This window comes from Acipenser ruthenus, chromosome 45, assembly GCF_902713425.1.
Source record: "Acipenser ruthenus chromosome 45, fAciRut3.2 maternal haplotype, whole genome shotgun sequence".
Taxonomy (NCBI): domain Eukaryota; kingdom Metazoa; phylum Chordata; class Actinopteri; order Acipenseriformes; family Acipenseridae; genus Acipenser; species Acipenser ruthenus.
The window spans coordinates 10,011,486-10,032,666 of NC_081233.1; the positions used below are offsets into that span (position 1 = coordinate 10,011,486).

A 21,181-nucleotide genomic window follows, 5' to 3' on the forward strand; every position below is an offset into this window, starting at 1 on the left:
TTTGAGAAGGGGGCTGGTTCAATATCTGCTCTGTGCTTTACTGCATGTTACTGGGCTTTTACTACAGGGATGCCACAGCAGTAAGCTTTGAGAAGGGGGCTGGTTCAATATTTTGTAATAATAATCGTGTGAAATTCCCCACGTATTCTCTTCCATTGTAACTGCATTTCCGGGTGTCATTTATAAGGCGGTGTGGCTCAGTTACGGCAGTTAAGGTGACACTTGGCTTATCGGCGACTTAATTGCTTCCTGATTTCCACGAATTGAAACCTCAAAAGCTCCCGATTTGATATGGAAGAGGACTCCGTTGAGCTTGAACAAAACAGAGAACTGAAATCAAGAACTACGACAAGAAAATACCACAAGCCAGCTAGGGAGCCCAGCTGTCACTCGATAGCAGCTTCATTGCAGTCCTGGTGTTAAACTGCAGCCACAATAGTAATCACTGCTGTAATTCGGTGCTACCTGCAGCACAGCTTTACTGCACTCTACCGCAATGGCTTAGTGCCTGTAGTTTAACATCGCCATCCTATATTATAGCATCGTTGCAGCTGCAGTTTAAGATACTGAACTGTTCCAGAGCTTTAATAGCGAATACCAAAGCAGTTTGAGAAGGGGGCTGGTTCATTATCTTCTCTGTGCTTTGCTGCAGAATATTAGGGCCCCAAGCCAAGAGTTGTGAAAGACCCCATCGCGATGCAGTGAATTCACTTTAACTGAAGCGGGTATATATTTAGATAGATAGCTAGATCGATAGATAGATGTCGTAGCCCTGCGTTTTACTAAGAGATGTGTTCAGTTTGCAGAAGCCCAATGTTTTTCCTGCCTGTGCTGCTGTAGAGCTGGGCTCAGCACTGGGACGGCTGCGCTGTGTTGCTCCCACTCTGCCTGCCTTGATTCCACGACCCAACAAAGCCACAGCTTCCTTTTCAGGGAGGATTTCCTGACTGCATTGAAACTGAAGAGTCCAGCTGCAGAGTCACTGCCACCCGGGTCAGCGCTGTTAATATCACTTCAAAGACATCGATTTTCAGGAGAGCCAAAAAAAAAAAAAATCTGTGTTCAAATCACAGTGCTGTAGCAGCATGCGCTTTCCCAAAAGAGATTTTTAAGTGTGATTTGATTTTTTCAGTGAGATGTACGATAGATATTTATAATATGGACTAGCAAGCACTGACAGGAGAGCTTGTCTATTCCGTTCTATTCTAGACAAGCGGGGTTCCAGAAAGAAGGATTATTTTTTTGTGCATACAGCTGAAAACATTTTGGAGAACGGACACTAACTGGACTGCCAGCCAGGCCTGTCCTGAAGCGGAGGATGTGCTGCCCCTTTAAGAAATGTAAATGTTTTTTTTATAAACTTTAAAAAATGCCTGCTTTCTCTTGTGCTCTCTCCTTTTTTTTTTTTTTTTTTTCCGGAGATCCGAAAGTGAAATTCTGGCCAAGAAGTAAATTGAAAGCAGGTCTGGCTTCGTCTCTTTGATGCTGGGGGCTGGGCGGCAGTACACTTTAGCTGTGATTTACTACAATGCTTCCCTATGCTTTACCAGACCTCTCTGTGCTTTACAATGCTTCCCTATGCTTTAACATACCTCTCTGTGCTTTACAATGCATCTGTATGCTTTACCATCCCTCTCTGTGCTTTACAATGCTTCCCTATGCTTTACCAGACCTCTCTGTGCTTTACAATGCTTCCCTATGCTTTACCAGACCTCTCTGCTTTACAATGCTTCCCTATGCTTTACCAGACCTCTCTGTGCTTTACAATGCTTCCCTATGCTTTACCAGACCTCTCTGCTTTACAATGCTTCCCTATGCTTTACCAGACCTCTCTGTGCTTTACAATGCTTCCCTATGCTTTACCAGACCTCTCTGCTTTACAATGCTTCCCTATGCTTTACCAGACCTCTCTGCTTTACAATGCTTCCCTATGCTTTACCATGCTGTCACTGTGCTTTTACTGTGGGATACAGTTTTTTTTAATATGCTTTACCATACCCTTCTTCAGCTGTGTGGAAAGAAATGTAAACACAGAGCAGTAAACTTGTTATGTAGGACAGCACCCAACTGCAAAATTAAATACCCAGAACTCTGCGAGGATCATTCGCACTTCCTAGACCGCTCTCCCTGGTTTCTAATCGGTTAAAACATCACGCGCATTCAAGTGTCTTGTTTCATTCCTCTGAGCTCTCAGATCTGCTCAAGATTACATCTGTATCGTACAGAGCGTGACGTGGAGGACTGGAGCAATGCTGTGGTGCTTGCAGGGGAAAGCAAGACCTGTTCTGAAATCAAATTGAGACAGGCTATAAATCCCCTTTCTTATTTCCAATTCCCTAACAAGATTACCTCTCAACTTAAAATGAACGTCTCTCTCTCTCTCTCTCTCTCTCTCTCTCTCTCTCTCTCTCTCTCTCTCTCGTACACACATACAAACACTACACAATGCTAGCATTATACAATTATCTAATGCAGAATTCAGATTGAGCTTTTTGAAGGTTGCACTAATGCAGCCAGTATCTCAAATCACACAGTCACTTCTTTCACAGTGCTCAGAAACGCTGCATCCAAACTAGAGCTGAAAGCAGTAGCAGCTTTATAATAATGTTCTGAGACGTCATGAGAAGTCAAGTTTAGCTGTTGCTGGCATTGTCACTCCCCAGTTTTAATTACAGTTAAAGGAGCCACAGTACCAGCTTCTCTGGATTAAAGTCAGTGAGCTGGATAAAGCTACTGTGTTTCATTTTCCAAAAAGCTAAAGCAAGCAGAGGATTGCCACAGCGATAGTACAGTGATACACAAGGGCCCTGTTTATATAATACACTCTGGTAACCTTAGCAGCCTCTTTGGAACAGAGTTAATACGCCAGGCATCTTTATATAGTAGCAAAAACCAACACAGAAATGTACAGCACGAGTTTCAATACAAAAAAAACAATACAAACTTTAGTCCTTGTTTTCTGAACTTTGTTCCACTTGTGAGTTAGCTTCAGTTCGCTTTCGTCGCACGTATGAAATAAATAAATGCATGTACAAGGGGACACAGATATTTTCACTGCGGGGAAATAAAGGCTTGGAACAAAGACACACCAAACTCCGCACCAGTAAGCCCCACCAAATGCCAGTTCATCCCAGTAAAGCAAAACTAAACCGGTACAACCTTTTTTTTGTCAACTGTGGTGGAAAGATAAGGGCAGAACAAGACCCCACAATTCTGGGAGGTGCCCACGCAACTATGCAAACCAACAGATTAATTAATAGTAATGGTGGTATTATTATTATTAATAATAATAATAATAATAATAATAATAATAATAAAAGACAAGAGTGTCACTTACACTGTATGCTGGCTGTCCCAGACCAAGCAAAGGGGTCCAGCCCCCCAAAACAAGGGCTGGCCCTCCGCAACATGCAGGCACCCCGATTGGTGACATCATAGAGCTGCCTGTGGGGCATTCCGAATGTCTCCATGCAGTCGAACATGATTTAAAAAGGGGTGGGAGGGTCCCCGAAATTTTTTTTAAAAAAAAATCACTGTATTCTCACTCTGCAAGCCTCCTGGCTTCAATCCCCCAGTGAAAATGCTGCTGCCAATGAAAGAGAGATTTCCCTGCAGATTCAAATTTCTCCAATTTGCTCCAACGTCCCTCTGCCCCCCCTCTCTCTCTCTTTTCTCTCTGTTTTCTCTCTCCCTCCCTCTCGCTCTCTCTTTCTCTTTCTCACAGACACACAGTGATCCTCACCCTGCTGTGTCAGAGAGCTAAATAACAAGCTCAGAGGGATCACAGTGTCTTGAGCAGAGGAGGGGCGAACCATTGTCCAAAAACAGGAGGGGGGGAGGAGGAGGGAGGGGGCAGTGTGTGTCTGGGTGTCTAGGCTAGTACCAGAAATTCACCTCAGCGATTTCCTAATTGTAACAGAGCTCAGAAATCTTAAAAAGTGATTCTTCATTTCTTTTGAACAGAGGGACGAAATGCAGCCGAGTTGGGAGTTATAAAGATCAGAAACTTTTCCCTCCCCTCCCTCTCTATTTCTCTATATAGTTTTAAATAGCAGACCCTGATATTGATGAGATACAGCCGTCTGAAATGTATTTATAATATATAGCACTAGACCCTGATATTGATGTGACACAGCCTTCTGAAATGTCTTTATAATATATAGCACTAGACCCTGATATTGATGCGATCCAGCCCTCTGAAATGTCTTTATAATATATAGCACTAGACCCTGATATTGATGTGATAGAGCCCTCTGAAATGCCTTTATAATATATAGCACTAGACCCTGATATTGATGCGATCCAGCCCTCTGAAATTCCTGTCTGTCAGTCTGCCCCTACAGATTTGAACCCCATTCCTCCAGAGTCTTGCGTGGCATTTTAAAAACCTGCCAGGTTTTATTAAAACGCAATATTATCTCCCATCGCAGTAATAGATCACCGACAATATATGTTCTGTAAGAATTCTCTGAGTACCTTGTACCTTGTGCCTGTTCCCTGTCTCCTGCACCCTCTAGACCGGGCTGATTGTGAACAATGAGGCTGCTGGGCTCTGCAGCTCCACACACACACACACACACCCCCCTCCCTGGGAGTGCAATGGTACGACCCACCGGGCTCTTTTAAAGACACAATTTCCTGTGAATCTGTGCTGCTGGGTCTGCTTGGAGTAAACACAGAACAGGACACTCCCCTGTCCGTCTCTCCTCCCTCACTCCCTCCCTCCTTCGCTCACTCAACCCCCCCCCCCCCCCCCTCCCCCCCTTCAGTTCCAGACTCCTGACTGTTTCATAACAGAGTTTAATATGCAACGATACTTCATACCCAACTCTCCCTCTTCCTTTCTCCCTCTCCTCTCATTCTTAACAGCATCTCAACCCTGCATTCTCCCTCCCTCTCTGTCTCTCTCTCTCTCTCTCTCTCCTCTCCCCCCTCCCTTCCCAGTTCAGTAATACTTCACAGATTGGCACGACCATTGGAAACAAACACCTGGTACATCCAAAATTAATAAATATTGTATAACCCCCGCCCCCACCTCCCCTCCTAATTCAATTCACTCGCTGTACCGATCTCTCCTATTAAATTGTTATTGCTCTCCCTCTCTCATTTAATTTAATAACACTACCGTTCGTGCTTCCAGCTCTCTCCTCCCCCCTTCCCTCCCCCTCTCCCTTTCCTCCCTCTCTCCCTTTCCTCCCTTTCTCTTACTCCAACACCCTCAGTCACTCCCCTCTCTAGCCCTCGCTCTCTCTCTCTCTGTAGCACCTCATCCCTTCATTCTCTCTTTCCTCCTTTCTCTCACACTCCTCTCATTCTCTACAGCACCTCACACAGCCACTCTCTTTCCTCCCTTTCTCTTTCCTCCCTTTCAATTCATTTCAAACAGGCTTTATTGGCATGACAATAAAAAAAAAAGAATTGTGTTGCCAAAGCACATACATGGCATAAACAACTAAAATATATAAAGACTTTTCTCTCTCTTCCTCCCTCTCTACAGCACCTCATCCCTCCATTCTCCCCCCTCCCTCTTTCCACCTCCAATTCAATCACCCTTTATTTAATGTATTGATTTAGTGGCACTGAACCTGTAATGCGCTACAGGATTTTTCCAGCGAAAAAAGTTAGATGAGATATATAATACCGTAACCCCCCCCCTTCCCTTCCCAGTTCTTGTTCCAGGGAACGGGAAGGGTGAACTTTATTCAAACCCCCCCAGAGAAAACTAACCTTCCCATGAACCAGCCCTGCCTCTCTGCCTGGCTCCCTGCCTCCCTGCCTGCCTGCCTGACTGCAACGCTAATGTACAGCAGACCTTTCACAGCTCCATAGCTTTCTGTATAGTCTTTGCTGTGGTCGTGGTCTCTCTCTCTCTCTCTCTCTCTCTCTCTCTCTCTCTCTCTCTCTCACACACACCTTGATACAATTACTCCCCCCCCCCATCCCCATCCCCAGGGCAGGAAGAGAGGGGGGGTCTCTTTCCCTCCCTCTCTCTCCCGGTTGATGCTATTTAATCTCCAGCAGCCTTCCAGCTTTCTGCTCCCAAATTAAACCCTGGCTTTTTCACCTCTGTGCTTTACAATACTTCCCTGTGCTTTACCATACCTCTCTGTGCTTTACAATGCTTCCCTGTGCTTTACCAGACCTCCCTGTGCTTTACAATGCTTCCCTATGCTTTACCAGACCTCTCTGTGCTTTACAGTGCTTCCCTATGCTTTACCAGACCTCTCTATGCTTTACAATGCTTCCCTATGCTTTACCAGACCTCTCTGTGCAAGGCTTCCCTATGCTTTACCAGACCTCTCTGTGCTTTACAGTGCTTCCCTATGCTTTACCAGACCTCTCTGTGCTTTACAGTGCTTCCCTATGCTTTACCACACCTCTCTGTGCTTTACAATGCTTCCCTATGCTTTACCAGACCTCTCTGTGCTTTACTACACTTTGCTGTGATTTTACTGTGGGAAACTTTTATAAGGGTTGCTGCAGAGAAAAATGGGGAGAGAGAGAGGGATGGGGCAAAGAGAAGGAAGGAGGGACGGAGGGAAGGCCCCTTCTCTCAGACAGTGCCTCTTTGTGTGTCGGACTGGGAGGCTGGACTGTGGAGCTGACAATAACCAGACCTTGCTGAAAGTCCGAGTGCGAGGCTCCCTCCACACCCCTCTCTCCCATCTCCCCCCTTTCACTGTGCTGTCTCTCTCCCTCTCCAGGCTGGCAGACAGTCAGCCCATATGTGGTTTGTGGCCACACCCCTTTCCTGTTGCCCCTCCCTTCCCCCCTCAGTAGCCCCATCCCTCTCCATTGCGCTCTCTTGGTTCTGCACGCGCTCAGTGCGGTCTGACAGACTGACTGGGCTGGTTAATCAAGTTTCTTAAATCTCTGTCTGTCTCTCTCTCTCTCTCTCTCTCTCAGCAAGACACAACCTTCATTTGTAATATATATATAATATGCAGAGATCGAAATTATACTCCTATTGCATAGCAGTTTCACCCAGTCCAGGTTTTACTATGAGCTTGATTAGCCACAGTGTATAAGTAACATTTTCAGGTGTGTCTTATTAAACGCACAGTAAAAACAAAGTGACTGCAGCAGCCGTTGTGATGCTCTGTAGTCTCTGTAAGTCGCTTTGGATAAAACCGTTTGCTAAATGACTAAATAATAATAATTTTGTAGTGGTTAGAGCTGAGGAGGGACTGGGAGGGAGGGAAGCAGCATGGCTCTAGTGGAGCTGAGGAGGGACTGGGAGGGAGGGAAGCAGTGTGGCTCTAGTGGAGCTGAGGAGGGACTGGGAGGGAGGGAAGCAGTGTGGCTCTAGTGGTTAGAGCTGAGGAGGGACTGGGAGGGAGGGAAGCAGTGTGGCTCTAGTGGTTAGAGCTGAGGAGGGACTGGGAGGGAGGGAAGCAGTGTGGCTCTAGTGGTTAGAGCTGAGGAGGGATGGGAGGGAGGGAAGCAGCGTGGCTCTAGTGGTTAGAGCTGAGGGACACACACACACAGTGCTGTTGCATTTTGGGCTCGCACCCAAGTCCCTTGCCTTGAGTTTTAAATAAATAAAGAAGTCGTTACAAGGGGGTCTTTGTGCCGGTCACTTTCAGCAGCACACTCAGCTTTACTTTATTTATTTTTTCTAAACTGTTTTGGGGTTTTTTCCGCCCCAGAAAAAACGCTGCATTGATTAAAGAAATAAAAAAAAATTCCATTTAGTCTCTACCAGTGAGGGAGGGGCTGGGGGGGGGGGGGGGGATTCTGGTTACAAAATTCTTGGCTCTGACCGTTAGATCTCTGTGTGACAAAATCCATCACTGCGAGTACATGATAGGTTCTATTTTTTTTTAGCAATTGAAGTTTTTTGTTTGTTTGTTTGTTTTGTTTTTTTGAGAAGTTCCGTTCCATCCCTGCTGGATTGCTTCTAGCTTTGCATCGTTTTTTTTTTTTTTCCCCCCACAGGAGAGTTAAACTGTGTCAGTCTGCAGCAGCATGAGCAAGCAAGCGAACCAGGAAAACCACAGAGAGGTGTGATTAAACCAATACACAGAGAGACACACACAGAGAGATACTGAGAGAGACGGATGTAATGTAGTTAATACATTAGGAAAAGTCCTTTCCGTGTTTCACAAGCAGCCTGTCAGATGTATTATGGTTGGATACTCCAGTTCCAGGTTTTATAGGTGGCGCGGAAAAACACAAGAAAAGCTGTGTCGATGCTATCGGTAAAATCATAACAAAATACAATCTGTTTAAAATGAAAGCTCCTGTGTACCCGACTCTCTCTACCCCTAACTGTACAACTGAGACACAGAGAGAGAGGCTGAGACACAGAGAGAGAGGCTGAGACACAGAGAGAGAGGCTGAGACACAGAGAGAGAGGCTGAGACACATAGAGAGAGACTGAGACACAGAGAGAGAGACTGAGACACAGAGAGAGAGACTGAGACACAGAGAGAGAGACTGAGACACAGAGAGACTGAGCCACACTGAGAGGTGTGAATAAAATCAATACACAGACTTGCCTTGCCAGTCTGTTTGATTTCAAGACTCACTGTAGCTCTCAATATAGCTGTTGTAATTGAAAGCTGAGGCACAGGTGGGTGTGGCCCACAGTCCTTTGTTTATTTTTATAATGCAAATATTTTGTATAAACCCAAATGATCTTCAGGAGCAATGCAGGCAAACAGTGGCACTACAATGCACACGCATAGGGCAGCTACAATGGGGTGAGGCTGCCATTGGTAGAATGGGACCACAATGTACTAACTATACCCTTCCTCAGTGATCTTTGGAGACAAGCGTTTCTAACGCTAGTGCCTTCATCAGTGTTACTGAGGTGAAACTAGAAACCGAGTCAAGCAGACAGGCGTTTCTAATGCTAGCGCCTTCATCAGTGTTACTGAAACTAGAAGAAACCGAGTCAAGCAGACAGGCGTTTCTAATGCTAGTGCCTTCATCAGTGTTATTGAAACTAGAAGAAACCGAGTCAAGCAGACAGGCGTTTCTAATGCTAGCACCTTCATCAGTGTTATTGAAACTAGAAGAAACCGAGTCAAGCAGACAGGCGTTTCTAATGCTAGCGCCTTCATCAGTGTTATTGAAACTAGAAGAAACCGAGTCAAGCAGACAGGCGTTTCTAATGCTAGCACCTTCATCAGTGTTACTGAAACTAGAAGAAACCGAGTCAAGCAGACAGGCGTTTCTAATGCTAGTGCCTTCATCAGTGTTATTGAAACTAGAAGAAACCGAGTCAAGCAGACAGGCGTTTCTAATGCTAGCGCCTTCATCAGTGTTACTGAAACTAGAAGAAACCGAGTCAAGCAGACAGGCGTTTCTAATGCTAGTGCCTTCATCAGTGTTATTGAAACTAGAAGAAACCGAGTCAAGCAGACAGGCGTTTCTAATGCTAGCACCTTCATCAGTGTTATTGAAACTAGAAGAAACCGAGTCAAGCAGACAGGCGTTTCTAATGCTAGCGCCTTCATCAGTGTTATTGAAACTAGAAGAAACCGAGTCAAGCAGACAGGCGTTTCTAATGCTAGCACCTTCATCAGTGTTACTGAAACTAGAAGAAACCGAGTCAAGCAGACAGGCGTTTCTAATGCTAGTGCCTTCATCAGTGTTATTGAAACTAGAAGAAACCGAGTCAAGCAGACAGGCGTTTCTAATGCTAGTGCCTTCATCAGTGTTACTGAAACTAGAAGAAACCGAGTCAAGCAGACAGGCGTTTCTAATGCTAGCACCTTCATCAGTGTTACTGAAACTAGAAGAAACCGAGTCAAGCAGACAGGCGTTTCTAATGCTAGCGCCTTCATCAGTGTTATTGAAACTAGAAGAAACCGAGTCAAGCAGACAGGCGTTTCTAATGCTAGCACCTTCATCAGTGTTACTGAAACTAGAAGAAACCGAGTCAAGCAGACAGGCGTTTGGTTTTGTTTAGTTCTCTGGTGCAGGCAGGATGTGATCTTGGTTTCAGGCACATTGACAGTTAAATAGTTTCACTCAGAATACCAGAAGGATTAGCTAGTGCTCGGGGGGGAGAGGGGCTGGGAGTCGAGATTGACAGTTGAAAGCGCAGCTCGGAGCTACAGCATGTCTTGATTTGAACAAGAAGGAAAATAAAATGTGTGTGTGTGTGTGTGCAATGATCCCATCCCCCTGATTTGAACAAACCCCCCTCCTCTCTTCCCCTCCCCTCCCAGTAGCACCTGGACCCAGAACTTGGGAATAATTACCCCCCAAAAGCAGGTGTGTGCATGGGGGGCACATTGATATCAGCCTCTCCATTTTTTTTTTTTTCCATAGCCAGGCAACATTACAGTGTGTAATAAAATACTAACCAGAGCTATTGAGACTAGCTTTTTTTATCGCTTAGTGTTTTTATAGCGTATCTTTTGTTCTATGTGCTTAAAAAACAAAAAATGTAATAATTGAGTTCTTCTTTTCACAAGTTTTTTGTGGCACAAACTGTTTTTTTTTTTAAAGCGCATGGACTTTAGTGGCGCCCTTGACTTGTATTCCATTGTAAAGGCGAGGGAAGGACAGCATTTCTTGTTTTGAAATCTACACATTAAAGAACGGTTTTGTTTAATACCAGCCGATATAAAGGTAGTTAGGAGTACGAGTGTCAGCACAGCCCATAATACTAAACACACTAAAACAGAGAGCTTAACAGACAGAGATGGAACGCAGTTTGTCAGTTGAGTTCAGTCTACTTACACAATGCCGCCATTTCTTTTTGGAGGTCCGCCCCAAATCTGCCAAAGAAGCTCCCATTGGCCAGCAGGTCGAAGGGGGAGTGGCTCCGGAAGGCGAATGGGTAGACCGCAGGGGGGAAGTTGGTCATGTGACCCACCTGGCCCGCCGACGCACACAGGCGTTCCCGGTTAGTAGCCATGGCAACTAGACGGATAGACAGACAGACCTGAGGTAAGAAGGCACCAAGGGTTTTTTTTTCCTTTAGGAGTTTATGTTTTTAAGTTTGTGTGTATTGTTTTTTTTTTTAATTGCAGTTCGTTGTTGTTTTTGCTGTCTGTCTGTCTCTCCGTTGTCTGTCTGTAATTTTCCTCGATATTCAGCCGCGATGAGGATGTGTAGAGAGTCTGTCGATATCCTTCCCTTTGAAATGAGAGAGAGAGAGAGAGAGAGAGTTAGCTAGCTACAAAACCGACGTTCCTTTTAATGATCTAAACATCTGTCTTATTTCAAGAGAGAGATTTTATTAAACTTGACAGCAATAACCACACATAACAAATAAACAGCATGCCATTCAAATCTACCAATCAGAGCCCGTGTGATGGAAACTGACAGCGCCCTTCGGGTACCGCCGCTAAATATCAGAGCAGAGCGGCGCCAACCGTGTATCCATTATTCCATTACTGGGACGGAGCTCTCCACTGAAATCAGGGGAGGGTCGCTGGGGTCGATCGATTCAGAGTGACAGGAGTGAAGAAACAGCAGCTTGGGTTTGTGATGATCGCTGCTTCTCTTAGACTCTGTGCAGAACAGCGATCCACACAAACCCAAGCAGCTGTTTCTTCACTCCTGTCACTGTGAATGCTGAATCAGTCCACTCAACAGCAGTCAATGACCCTATCCTGTGGAGAGCTTGCGCACCATAATCGGGTCGTGCAGCTCTATATCAACACTCTGCCCCCTAGTGGATGTAAAAATATATCTGTATATCCCATATATGTTCAAAGTGGTACTAACACAGTCCACCCACTGAAAGTGTTGCAGGGGGATGGTTTAATACACTGTGGTGTACCTGCTGTATGTATAGGTGAGGCATGATTCAGAGAGCCGTACTGAGGCCACAGGGAGAGGGGGTGCAGGAGAGGGAGAGGAAATCTCCACACTGTATTTTGCACTAGGAGTGTAGAGTAGAGGCTTTTTGTTCTTTTCTTTTTCAATAATATAACTTATATTGGCTGAACTGTGGCAGTGCTTGCATGACCTGAAAAGACAGAGAGAGGGAGCGAGAGAGAGAAGGGAGGGAGGGAGGGAGGGTTTGTTTTTCCACTTTTGAAATCTTTCCAAGTTGCGTTGTGATTTTCTTGGGCCCAGCCATATGATTTAAATCAGCAGCTTCTCTGCCACTGAGCATAAAGACGTGCTCTGTTTAAAATGCCAGAGCGGAGAGGAGGAGGGGAGAGGGGAGAGAGAGAGAGAGAGAGAGAGAGAGAGAGAGAGAGAAGACGGAGAGAAAAGAGGGGAGGGGAGAGACCCTAACCCCAACGTAACCCTAACCCCCTCTTTCTTATTTCCCTATGTTACTTCCTTTTCTCTCCCCCCTCTTTCTCTCTCTCTCTCTCTTTCTTCCCCTCTCCCCCTCTCTTTTTCTCTCTCTTTCTTCTCTCTCCCCCTCTCTTTCTTCCCCCCCTCTCTCTCCCCCTCTCTTTCTCCCCCTCTCTCTCTCTCCCCCCTCTCTCTCTGCCCCTCTCTCTCCCCTCTCTCTCTGCCCCTCTCTCTCCCCCCCTCTCTAGTTAATTGCTCCTTTCTCTCTGTGGTGGCGTCTGGTCCCTGTTTCAAGCTCACCACTAATTAGGAGTTCCACTCTGCTAAACTGTTCCACATGTCGGGCTGTTCTGGGCTGAGCCACGTTTCAGGAAAACAGCCCTCCAGTCAGGGTGCTGAGCGACAGCCTTCCCCCTCTCACTCCCTCCTCTCCCTCCTCCTCTCTCTCCTTCTCTCTCTCCCTCCCTCCTCTCTGCTTCTCTCCTCTCTCTCTCTTTTCTTCCATCTTCTCTCCATCATCTCTCCTTCTCTCCTCTTTCTTCTGCTGGGTTCATTATCTGCTCTGTGCTTTACTGCACTGTGCTGTGCTTTTACCATCGCAGTAAACTTTGAGAAGGGAGCTGGTAAATGATGGTACTTAACATACATAATATGAATGCATATATCTATACAATTAGAAAGCAAAACATTGTAATAATATTAATAATAATAATAATAATAATAATAATAATAATAATAATAATAAACGTATAAACACTAATCCCAACAGCTAAACGCAAAGCAATGCAAATATTATTACACTTGAGCTGAACTGTGCATCACGATGGAGACCAGGAGAAAAATAAATGTTAGAGACACACAGAGACACACAGAGAGACAGACACAGAGACACAGACACACACACACACACACACACACACACACACACACACACACACACACGAGCCACGGTGGGTAAACAAATCCTGTGTTTTTCACTCTTTTTCCAAAATGTGCACCTTTTAATTTCCATTCCCCCTCCCTCCCTGTCTCCCTCATCATCACCAACAAAGCCGGTGCTTGTTGTGCCTCCGTCAAAGCAGCCCTTATTCCTCACCCAAACCAAGCAGAGGCGCCTGGTTTTATTTCATTTTATTATTTTTTAAACCTATTTTAAATACACGCTGTTACTTTTACAACGCAATGATCTCATCGCTCTCTTAAACTCCTCGAATCGACCTGACTGGACCTGCCTCGCCGTGTGTGCACACTGCAAGGTGGTGTGTACTCTCTGACGGGAGAGAGGGAGAGGGAGAGGGAGAGGGAGAGGGAGAGGGAGAGGGAGGGGGAGAGGGGGGGGGAGACTTGCATCAACCCACAGCCAGTACATGAAGTGCTTTTAAAAAAACTCGGGGCTTTCCGTGTTCACTTGGGTGGCTCTCTCAAATTATAAACCTTGAAAAGAAAACTGGCACCAGGTATATTTAAACTGCAGCCGCCTCTCCGCTCCGGGGCATATCCCTCAGTGCGAGGTGCTGTGTTTGTTTAAGAGCTTTTGAATATATATATATATATATATATATATATATATATATATATTATCTTTGTCTCCCACCCCACCTCTACAGTATATCAATGCCTGTCTGTCTGTGTGTCTATCTACAGTAGATCCTCAGTTATACGAAACTTATGAACTGACCGCTCTACCGAACACCCCACTTTCAACTCTAAGTATGCAATCACTCATCCATGCATGCAATGCAACCAAATAGGTGCTCCTATATATAAGGGACGTGCTGGTCATGAAGGAGGCAACATTACTGGACCAACAAATATATCCAGACAAAGCACTCTGCAGTGTTGAGGGTGGAGTTCTCTAACCTTCTACAATGCTGAAAACGTCAAATAAAGCAAAAACCCCAATGCTTTCCTGGTAATCAGTGCTTACATTGTGCAGTGATAACCTTTAGGTGAGTAACAAATTGCTTTGGTTTTGATTCTTTGCTTGTGTTTTTTTTTTTTTTTTTCCCCCCCGAGAAGGAAGTAAGAGACACACACACACACACAAAAGTTGTCTAGCAATTAACAAATAATGTTGGCAAACATAGCTTTTCACACTGGTTACTCAGGCTCAGTGTTCCAGTCAAATATACCTGTTGAAATTGTAATTATAAATCGAATTTACCCCAACGTTCAACCACAAGATAAGTTAAAAATAAAAAAAGAGGCCGTTTTATAACGGATATGCCAGCTATGACTGGCACAGAAACCACAGAGAACTGAGACGCTACACACTATCAAGAGTCAGCGGGCACTGCCAGCCGAGAATCGAGAACAGAATCAGTCTGAACAATGGCTACGAAAAAAGAACTCACAGAGTCAGTCAGTCAGGAAGGAAGCAAGCTGTTCTACTGGTGAGGATCTGGGGAGAGGAGGCTTACTGTATACCAGCAGTAATCTGAATGAAAGAGTCGAGCAGACAGGCACTTCTAATGCTAGTGCCTTCATCAGCGTTATTGAAACTAGAAGAAACTGAGTCAAGCAGACAGGCGTTTCTAATGCTAGTGCCTTCATCAGTGTTACTGAAACTAGAAGAAACCGAGTCAAGCAGACAGGCGTTTCTAATGCTAGTGCCTTCATCAGTGTTATTGAAACTAGAAGAAACCGAGTCAAGCAGACAGGCGTTTCTAATGCTAGTGCCTGCATCAGTGTTATTGAGGTGAAACTAGAAGAAACTGCTAGAAACATTTGTCTGCTTTCATCTAGTTTCAGTAACACAGATGAAGGCACTAGCATTAGAAACATTTATATATATATATATAATATCCTTCACTCCCAACGTGCCTTGCAGTGACTGTGGGAGGTCAGGGGTCACCGGCACCCTCGCTCTAATGACGGTGTCGTGTTCCCGGCCTGCAGCGGGGTCGGGGGTCACGGTTAATTGACACGTTCTGGAGCCTCGCTGGTGTTGACAAGCTCAAAGGGGAGTTTGTTTTATAAATGCAAGGCTTGTCAGAGCGCTTGAGAAACAGCCCAAACTAGACACAAAGCATCCCAGACTGATTTATGAGCATATCTGCTGCTCTACAGCTCTGGCCAAAAGTTTTTCATCACCTAGAATTTTAGGATTGAAACATCATTTAAGAAAAAAAAAACTATGTGAACATCATTTAGATCTTTTATTTAATATCATGTAGTTAAAGAAACAAAATGATATCGCAAGAAGTCTGTCGGAAGCCATAATAGTAGTACAGCAGTTTTTCATGTTGGATTTCAAGTTGAAATGTCAAAGTTTTCAATCAGTTTTTTGTGAAGTATATGGAAAACTACAAAGTGGTGTGTAATTCAATATCTTAACGTAACATTATTCAGCAGGTTTCATTCGACTTTATGAAGCAAAATGAGTTCATTCTGTTGGGGGATGCAACACCTTTGGCCATAGCTATACAGTGAGGCTGCAGCAAGCATGGTAAACAGCAGCTGAGTTTGATACAGGAGCCTGTATGGCAGGAGCCAAATTATCATTTAGAGATATCTTAAAACATTTCAAGATATCATTCAAACATTTTGAGATATCATGTGCAGTTTGACAGATTGTTAAAGAAACATTTTAAGTTATCTGTAAATCAATCAAATTGATCTACAGATAGCTTTAAATACGTCAAACTGTCATTTAGATATCATTTAAATGATTTACAGATAAAAAATACACAGGAAGTTATTTCAAGATGTCTTTTGAATGACAGATCTCTGAAAATGAATGACAGATATCTTAATACTATTTGAAGATTTGTTTAGGTAACAAGCTCAGGTGTGTCTCATTAAAGAGTAATTAGCAGGGTTGTGGAAAATACAGCGCTGCCCGTCCCCACGTGGTGCTACAACTGTTTAAATAGCGCACCTGTCCTTTTTCTTTTCATTGTTAACATCCTGGCAAATTTTTACACATAGAATTTTAAAGTCTGTTTCAAAGCCCCTTGTCAAAATGTCTGTGCACTGGGGTTTGAGATCTGTCCTCTAAATCACTGCAGGAAGAGCGATTGGGGGAAAGAAAAACAAACAGAACAAGTGCTCTGGCTTTTCTATTCTGTACCACATCATTGATCGTTATCGCTGTGTTACCTGTTTGACAATGTGGGCGATAATCCTTACACTATCAGTGCACTAGAGCAGACATTGTGAAAAGAGCTCTGAAACAGACTTTAAAAGTTCTAAGTGTAACCTCAGGTGAGTCTTATTAAACTTGCAGTGAAACCAGGAATGGAACAGACTGCTGTGCAACGGGAGTCTAGTTTCCACCCCTGGTATGTTATTTATGTTTCGGTGTCAGGGGTCCATTTCCTCGTCATGGTGTAAGTCGGCTTGCCGATGGCGCAGTGACACTCCGAGTTGTGTTTTGAGCTCCGGGGGATTAAGCAGCAGGGCGGAGTCTGCAGCCCGTAAGCAGGAGCTTGTGGCAGTAATTGTGGAAACACCCTGAGAGCCGGAGGAATGCATTGTTCACACTGACTGCTGGGCGAGACCGACTGAAACCCATAGTCCTGAGGAGTGACTCTGCTACAAGAGGGGAGATCAGCCAGAGAGACAGAGCACTGGACACAGAGAGAAAGATGAAGGGGGAAAGGGAGAGAGGGAAGGGAGGGAGGAGAGAACGCATATCAGCCAGAGAGACAGAGCACTGGACACAGAGAAAGAGAGGGGAAAGAGGAGAGGGGAGAGAGCAAAGCACTGGACAGATATAAAGAGAGGGGAGAGGGAAAGAAAGAAAATGTAAACAGAGTAAGTAATTTTAAACTGCCTGTGTTGAGTGAATCTAAAGTGTGGGGTGGGGGGTCAGGATGTGGGGTCCCTAATACCTGCTCCACAGGGAGAGTGAATCTACAGTGTGGGGGGGTCAGGATGTGGGGTCCCTAATACCTGCTGCACAGGGAGAGTGAATCTACAGTGTGGGGGGGTCAGGATGTGGGGTCCCTAATACCTGCTGCACAGGGAGAGTGAATCTACAGTGGGGGGGGGGGGGTGCGCAAATGCTGTTATGCAATTGAGAGGTGAGTAAATTAATTTAATTGGCTCTCTTCTCCCCCTCCCAGGTCATAAACAGAGCAGTCTGTAATCCAGAGAGGAAATGAGGTGCATCGCATTCCAGAGATCATTACAAGTTAAAACCGAGTCAAGCAGACGGGCCTTTCTAATGCTAGTGCCTTCATCAGTGTTGAAACTAGAAGAAACCGAGTCAAGCAGACAGGCCTTTCTAATGCTAGTGCCTTCACCGGTGTTATTGAAACTAGAAGAAACCGAGTCAAGCAGACAGGTGTTTCTAATGCTAGCGCCTTCATCAGCATTACTGAGGTGACACTAGAAGGAACGAGTATTGAGGGTGCTAGCACAGTGCAGTAGAGTGTGTAGATACACAGTTTACGGTCAACACCGCCTAACCACTAATTAAACTGCTTTGCGAATCCAGTTAACTAACTAACTCTGAGCAGAGCTTGGAAGACAAAGAGGACTTTTTTCTGTCCTGTTCTGACGGACACTTCTCCTACTCAAAACAAACTCCTCATAGCTTTGTATTGATGCTGGACAGATCTCTCCTCACGGTCCAGCTGCTGATTCTTACCCATAGAACTCAGAACTCAACAGGCAACCAGCCCCCAATTCTGCAAAGTCTACCGGAAACCATAATAATAGCAGTACAGTATTTCATGTTAGATTTCGAAATATCACTTTTTTCAATTTTTTTCAGTGTTTCGTTAAATATACGGAAAACTACAAAGCGGTATATAATGCAATATGTTAACATTATTCAGCAGGTTTAATTTGACCTTTATGAAGCAAAATGAGTTTGTTCTAAGGGTGGTGATGCAAAACTTGTAGCCACAGCTGTACAGTGCGGTTGCAGCATGCATGATAAACAGCAGATGAATTTGATACAGGAGCCTGTATGGCAAGAGCCAAATGATCATTTAGAGATATCTTAAAAATATCTCTAAATGACAGGCGTCATTACTTTCAGCGTCTAACGAACCTGTGGATCCGATAGACGACCTAACGATGAACATCACAACTGAATAAGAGCCCACCCCCAGCCTGTACAGAAGCAGCGCTGAGGGCTGCTATTGAGGCAGGAAGGACACTCACTCCAGCCCACGAGAATTCCCAAATTATTCCAACCACAGACTCTGGAAATGATTTGGAACGAACAAAGGCTCCAATCAAGATGCTGATGAGTAATTAGAAGAAATGAATACCAACACCCAGCAAAGTGAATACCAGCACCCAGCAAAGTGAATACCAACACGTGAATACTAGCACCCAGCAAAGTGAATACCAGCATCCAGCAAAGTGAATACCAGCACCCCAGCAAAGTGAATACCAGCACCCCAGCAAAGTGAATACCAGCACCCCAGCAAAGTGAATACCAGCACCCCAGCAAAGTGAATACCAACACCCAGCAAAGTGAATACCAGCACCCCAGCAAAGTGAATAACAACACGTGAATACTAGCACCCCGGCAAAGTGAATACCAGCACCCAGCAAAGTGAATACTAGCACCCCAGCAAAGTGAATACCAGCACCCCAGCAAAGTGAATACCAACACCCAGCAAAGTGAATACCAACACCCAGCAAAGTGAATACCAGCACCCCAGCAAAGTGAATACCAGCACCCCAGCAAAGTGAATACCAGCACCCCAGCAAAGTGAATACCAGCACCCAGCAAAGTGAATAACAACACCCCCAACAATTCTGTGTCTCTAAATGTGCACAAGCAAAACATGTAGAGCTTTATAAAGTGCTGGCATGCCAAATACTTAGTTACAGTTCGGACTAACACACACACACACAAACATACACAAACTGACACACACACATACTCACACACACACACACATATACACACTGACACACGCAAAACAGACACACAAGCACACACATACTTACAAAACACACAAACCCATACACTTACAAAACAGAAACGGATACGCTGACACAAACACACAACACACAGAAAAGACACGCATAAAAACTGAAACACACACACAACAAAACTGACACACATTCACACACATGCTAAAAAGACACTCTCAGTGACTCACGCATACAGACACGCACACACACTTGGAAACAAAACTATTAAGAAACTATGAAGTCTTGCTTGTTCGTAGTTTTAACTCTGACTCTAAGCGGACACACAGACACACCGAGACACGCGCTGAGACTGGCACAACCACACACAGAGACACACAAACTTACCCACAAAAATAAAGCAGCTCTCTCCACTCCAGAAATCTCAACAACACACTTTCTATCGCTCTGTCTCTCTCTCTGTCTCTCTTTTTTCCTCTTGTTTTACAAAGTAAGTTTTTTTTTTCTTTTTTTTTAAATTGCTTTTAACTTTTTTTTTTGGTTTTCCTTTCTTGCTGAGACTTGTGAGAGGGAGAGAGAGGGGAGGAAAGAGAGACAGAGAGGGGAGCGTGGCAGTACAGCTGTAACCCCCTGCACCCCTCTTCAATTCTTCACTTACCTTGTGGTAGCAGGGGGCTCCAATGCACCCCTGTCCCGCGCTGGAAAAGGGGTGACACACAGGCAGGACGATTCCCAAAAAACAACACAGACCCAGAGAGAGAGAGAGAGAGAAGGGTGAGTGTGTGTGACTATGTGTGAGTGTGGCAGTCTCTCTGTCTCTCGCTCTCTCTCGCTCTCTCTTACTAAGAAATCATTATACTGTGCTATTCATGAACCGGCTTGTCACGTGACACGGCACTCAAAATATACAGCACATTTTTTCACAAACCACAGAATGCCTGCAGGCGAGAGAGAGAGATGCACAGAAAGAGAGGGAGAGAGCAGCCAGGCTGGGCTGTTTTTTATTTTTATTACATTTTTTTGTTCCTGCTTTCCATTCTCTCTCTCTCTCTCTCTCTGTGTGTCTGTTTTTTTCTTGGCCTTTTTCTTTTTACTCTCCTTCCTTATCGTCCTTCCCCCATTTCTATTTTTACTCTTTACTTTCTTTTTTCTTTTTTTAAGAATACACTTCTTGAATTGTCATTCTATCTTTAATCTTTCTCCCCCTCCCTTTTCCCCTCCCTCACTCTCTACCCCTCTCTCCCTCACTCTATACCCCTCTCCCTCACTCTCTACCCCTCCCTCTTCCCCTCTCCCTCACTCTCTACCCCTCCCTCTTCCCCTCTCCCTCACTCTCTACCCCTCTCTCCCCCCTCTCTCAGTGTATTGACACAATAACATTCGTCGCTCGAACATTAAAAACACATTTTCTGTGAGACACTTCAATCAGCCTCTGCTAGCTGCCAGATTTAATTTCAGGAAAAAAAAAAAAAAATCTTTGGAACGATCTTTCAACTGCACACCCTGCAGCCGAACCTGGTACCCTGCTACTGAAATCCAGCCCTCGGACTAAACTGAGCCCCCCCCCCCCCCATTCCAGCACTTCCCACTGCAAAATCAGTGCTACCGAGTCAAGCAGAGAGATGTTTCTAATGCTAGTGTCTTCATCAGTGTTATTGAGGTGAAACGATTAGAAACCGAGTCAAGCAGACAGACGTTTCTAATTCTTGTTTCTCTCTCCCCTCTCTTTCTCCCTCTCTTGGTTATTTTTTTCGACTTCAGCACTAAATTAAAAACTCCTGTTTCTTCACGCAGCTCTGGTCTTAATTTAATACGTTTTCTTTCTTTTTCTTTCTGCCAACTTTTTTTTTTTTTTTTTTACAAAAAAAAACACTTTATCCTCTCTCCATTGATGAGCATGAAAGAACAAACCCTTAGTAAAAGCACAGCAAAGTGTAATAAAGCATAGGGAAGCATTGTAAAGCACAGAGAGGTCTGGTAAAGCATAGGGAAGCATTGTAAAACACAGAGGTTTGGTAAAGCATAGGGAAGCATTGTAAAGCACAGAGAGGTCTGGTAAAGCATAGGGAAGCATTGTAAAGCACAGAGAGGTCTGGTAAAGCATAGGGAAGCATTGTAAAGC

The 21,181-nt window shown here is 44.7% G+C and overlaps 1 protein-coding gene and 1 long non-coding RNA gene across 5 annotated transcripts in view; both read right to left on the reverse strand.

Moving 5' to 3' along the window:
- The window catches only part of LOC131720857 (retinoic acid receptor gamma-A-like), a 33,282-nt gene extending 13,374 nt beyond the window's left edge, over positions 1–19,908 (reverse strand). Inside the window, exons 1-3 of one of the 4 annotated variants that reach the window (XM_059013108.1) lie at positions 19,718–19,908; positions 11,747–11,935; positions 10,699–11,097 (exon numbers count right to left, since the gene is read on the reverse strand). In XM_059013108.1, coding sequence (XP_058869091.1) covers positions 10,699–10,876 — 178 coding nt within the window. In that variant the 5' untranslated portion in view covers positions 10,877–11,097; positions 11,747–11,935; positions 19,718–19,908. Of the gene's footprint in view, positions 1–3,337; positions 3,757–10,698; positions 11,098–11,746; positions 11,936–19,446; positions 19,566–19,717 lie in introns of those variants that run through there. The other 3 variants (XM_059013107.1, XM_059013109.1, XM_059013110.1) reach the window with 3 other exon arrangements.
- Positions 1,384–3,323, reverse strand: LOC131720868 (uncharacterized). The gene is made up of 2 exons (XR_009319748.1): positions 1,907–3,323; positions 1,384–1,868 (listed from the first exon to the last, which is right to left on the reverse strand). It is a non-coding gene; the product is annotated as an uncharacterized LOC131720868 (long non-coding RNA).
- Positions 19,909–21,181: the final 1,273 nt, after the last annotated feature.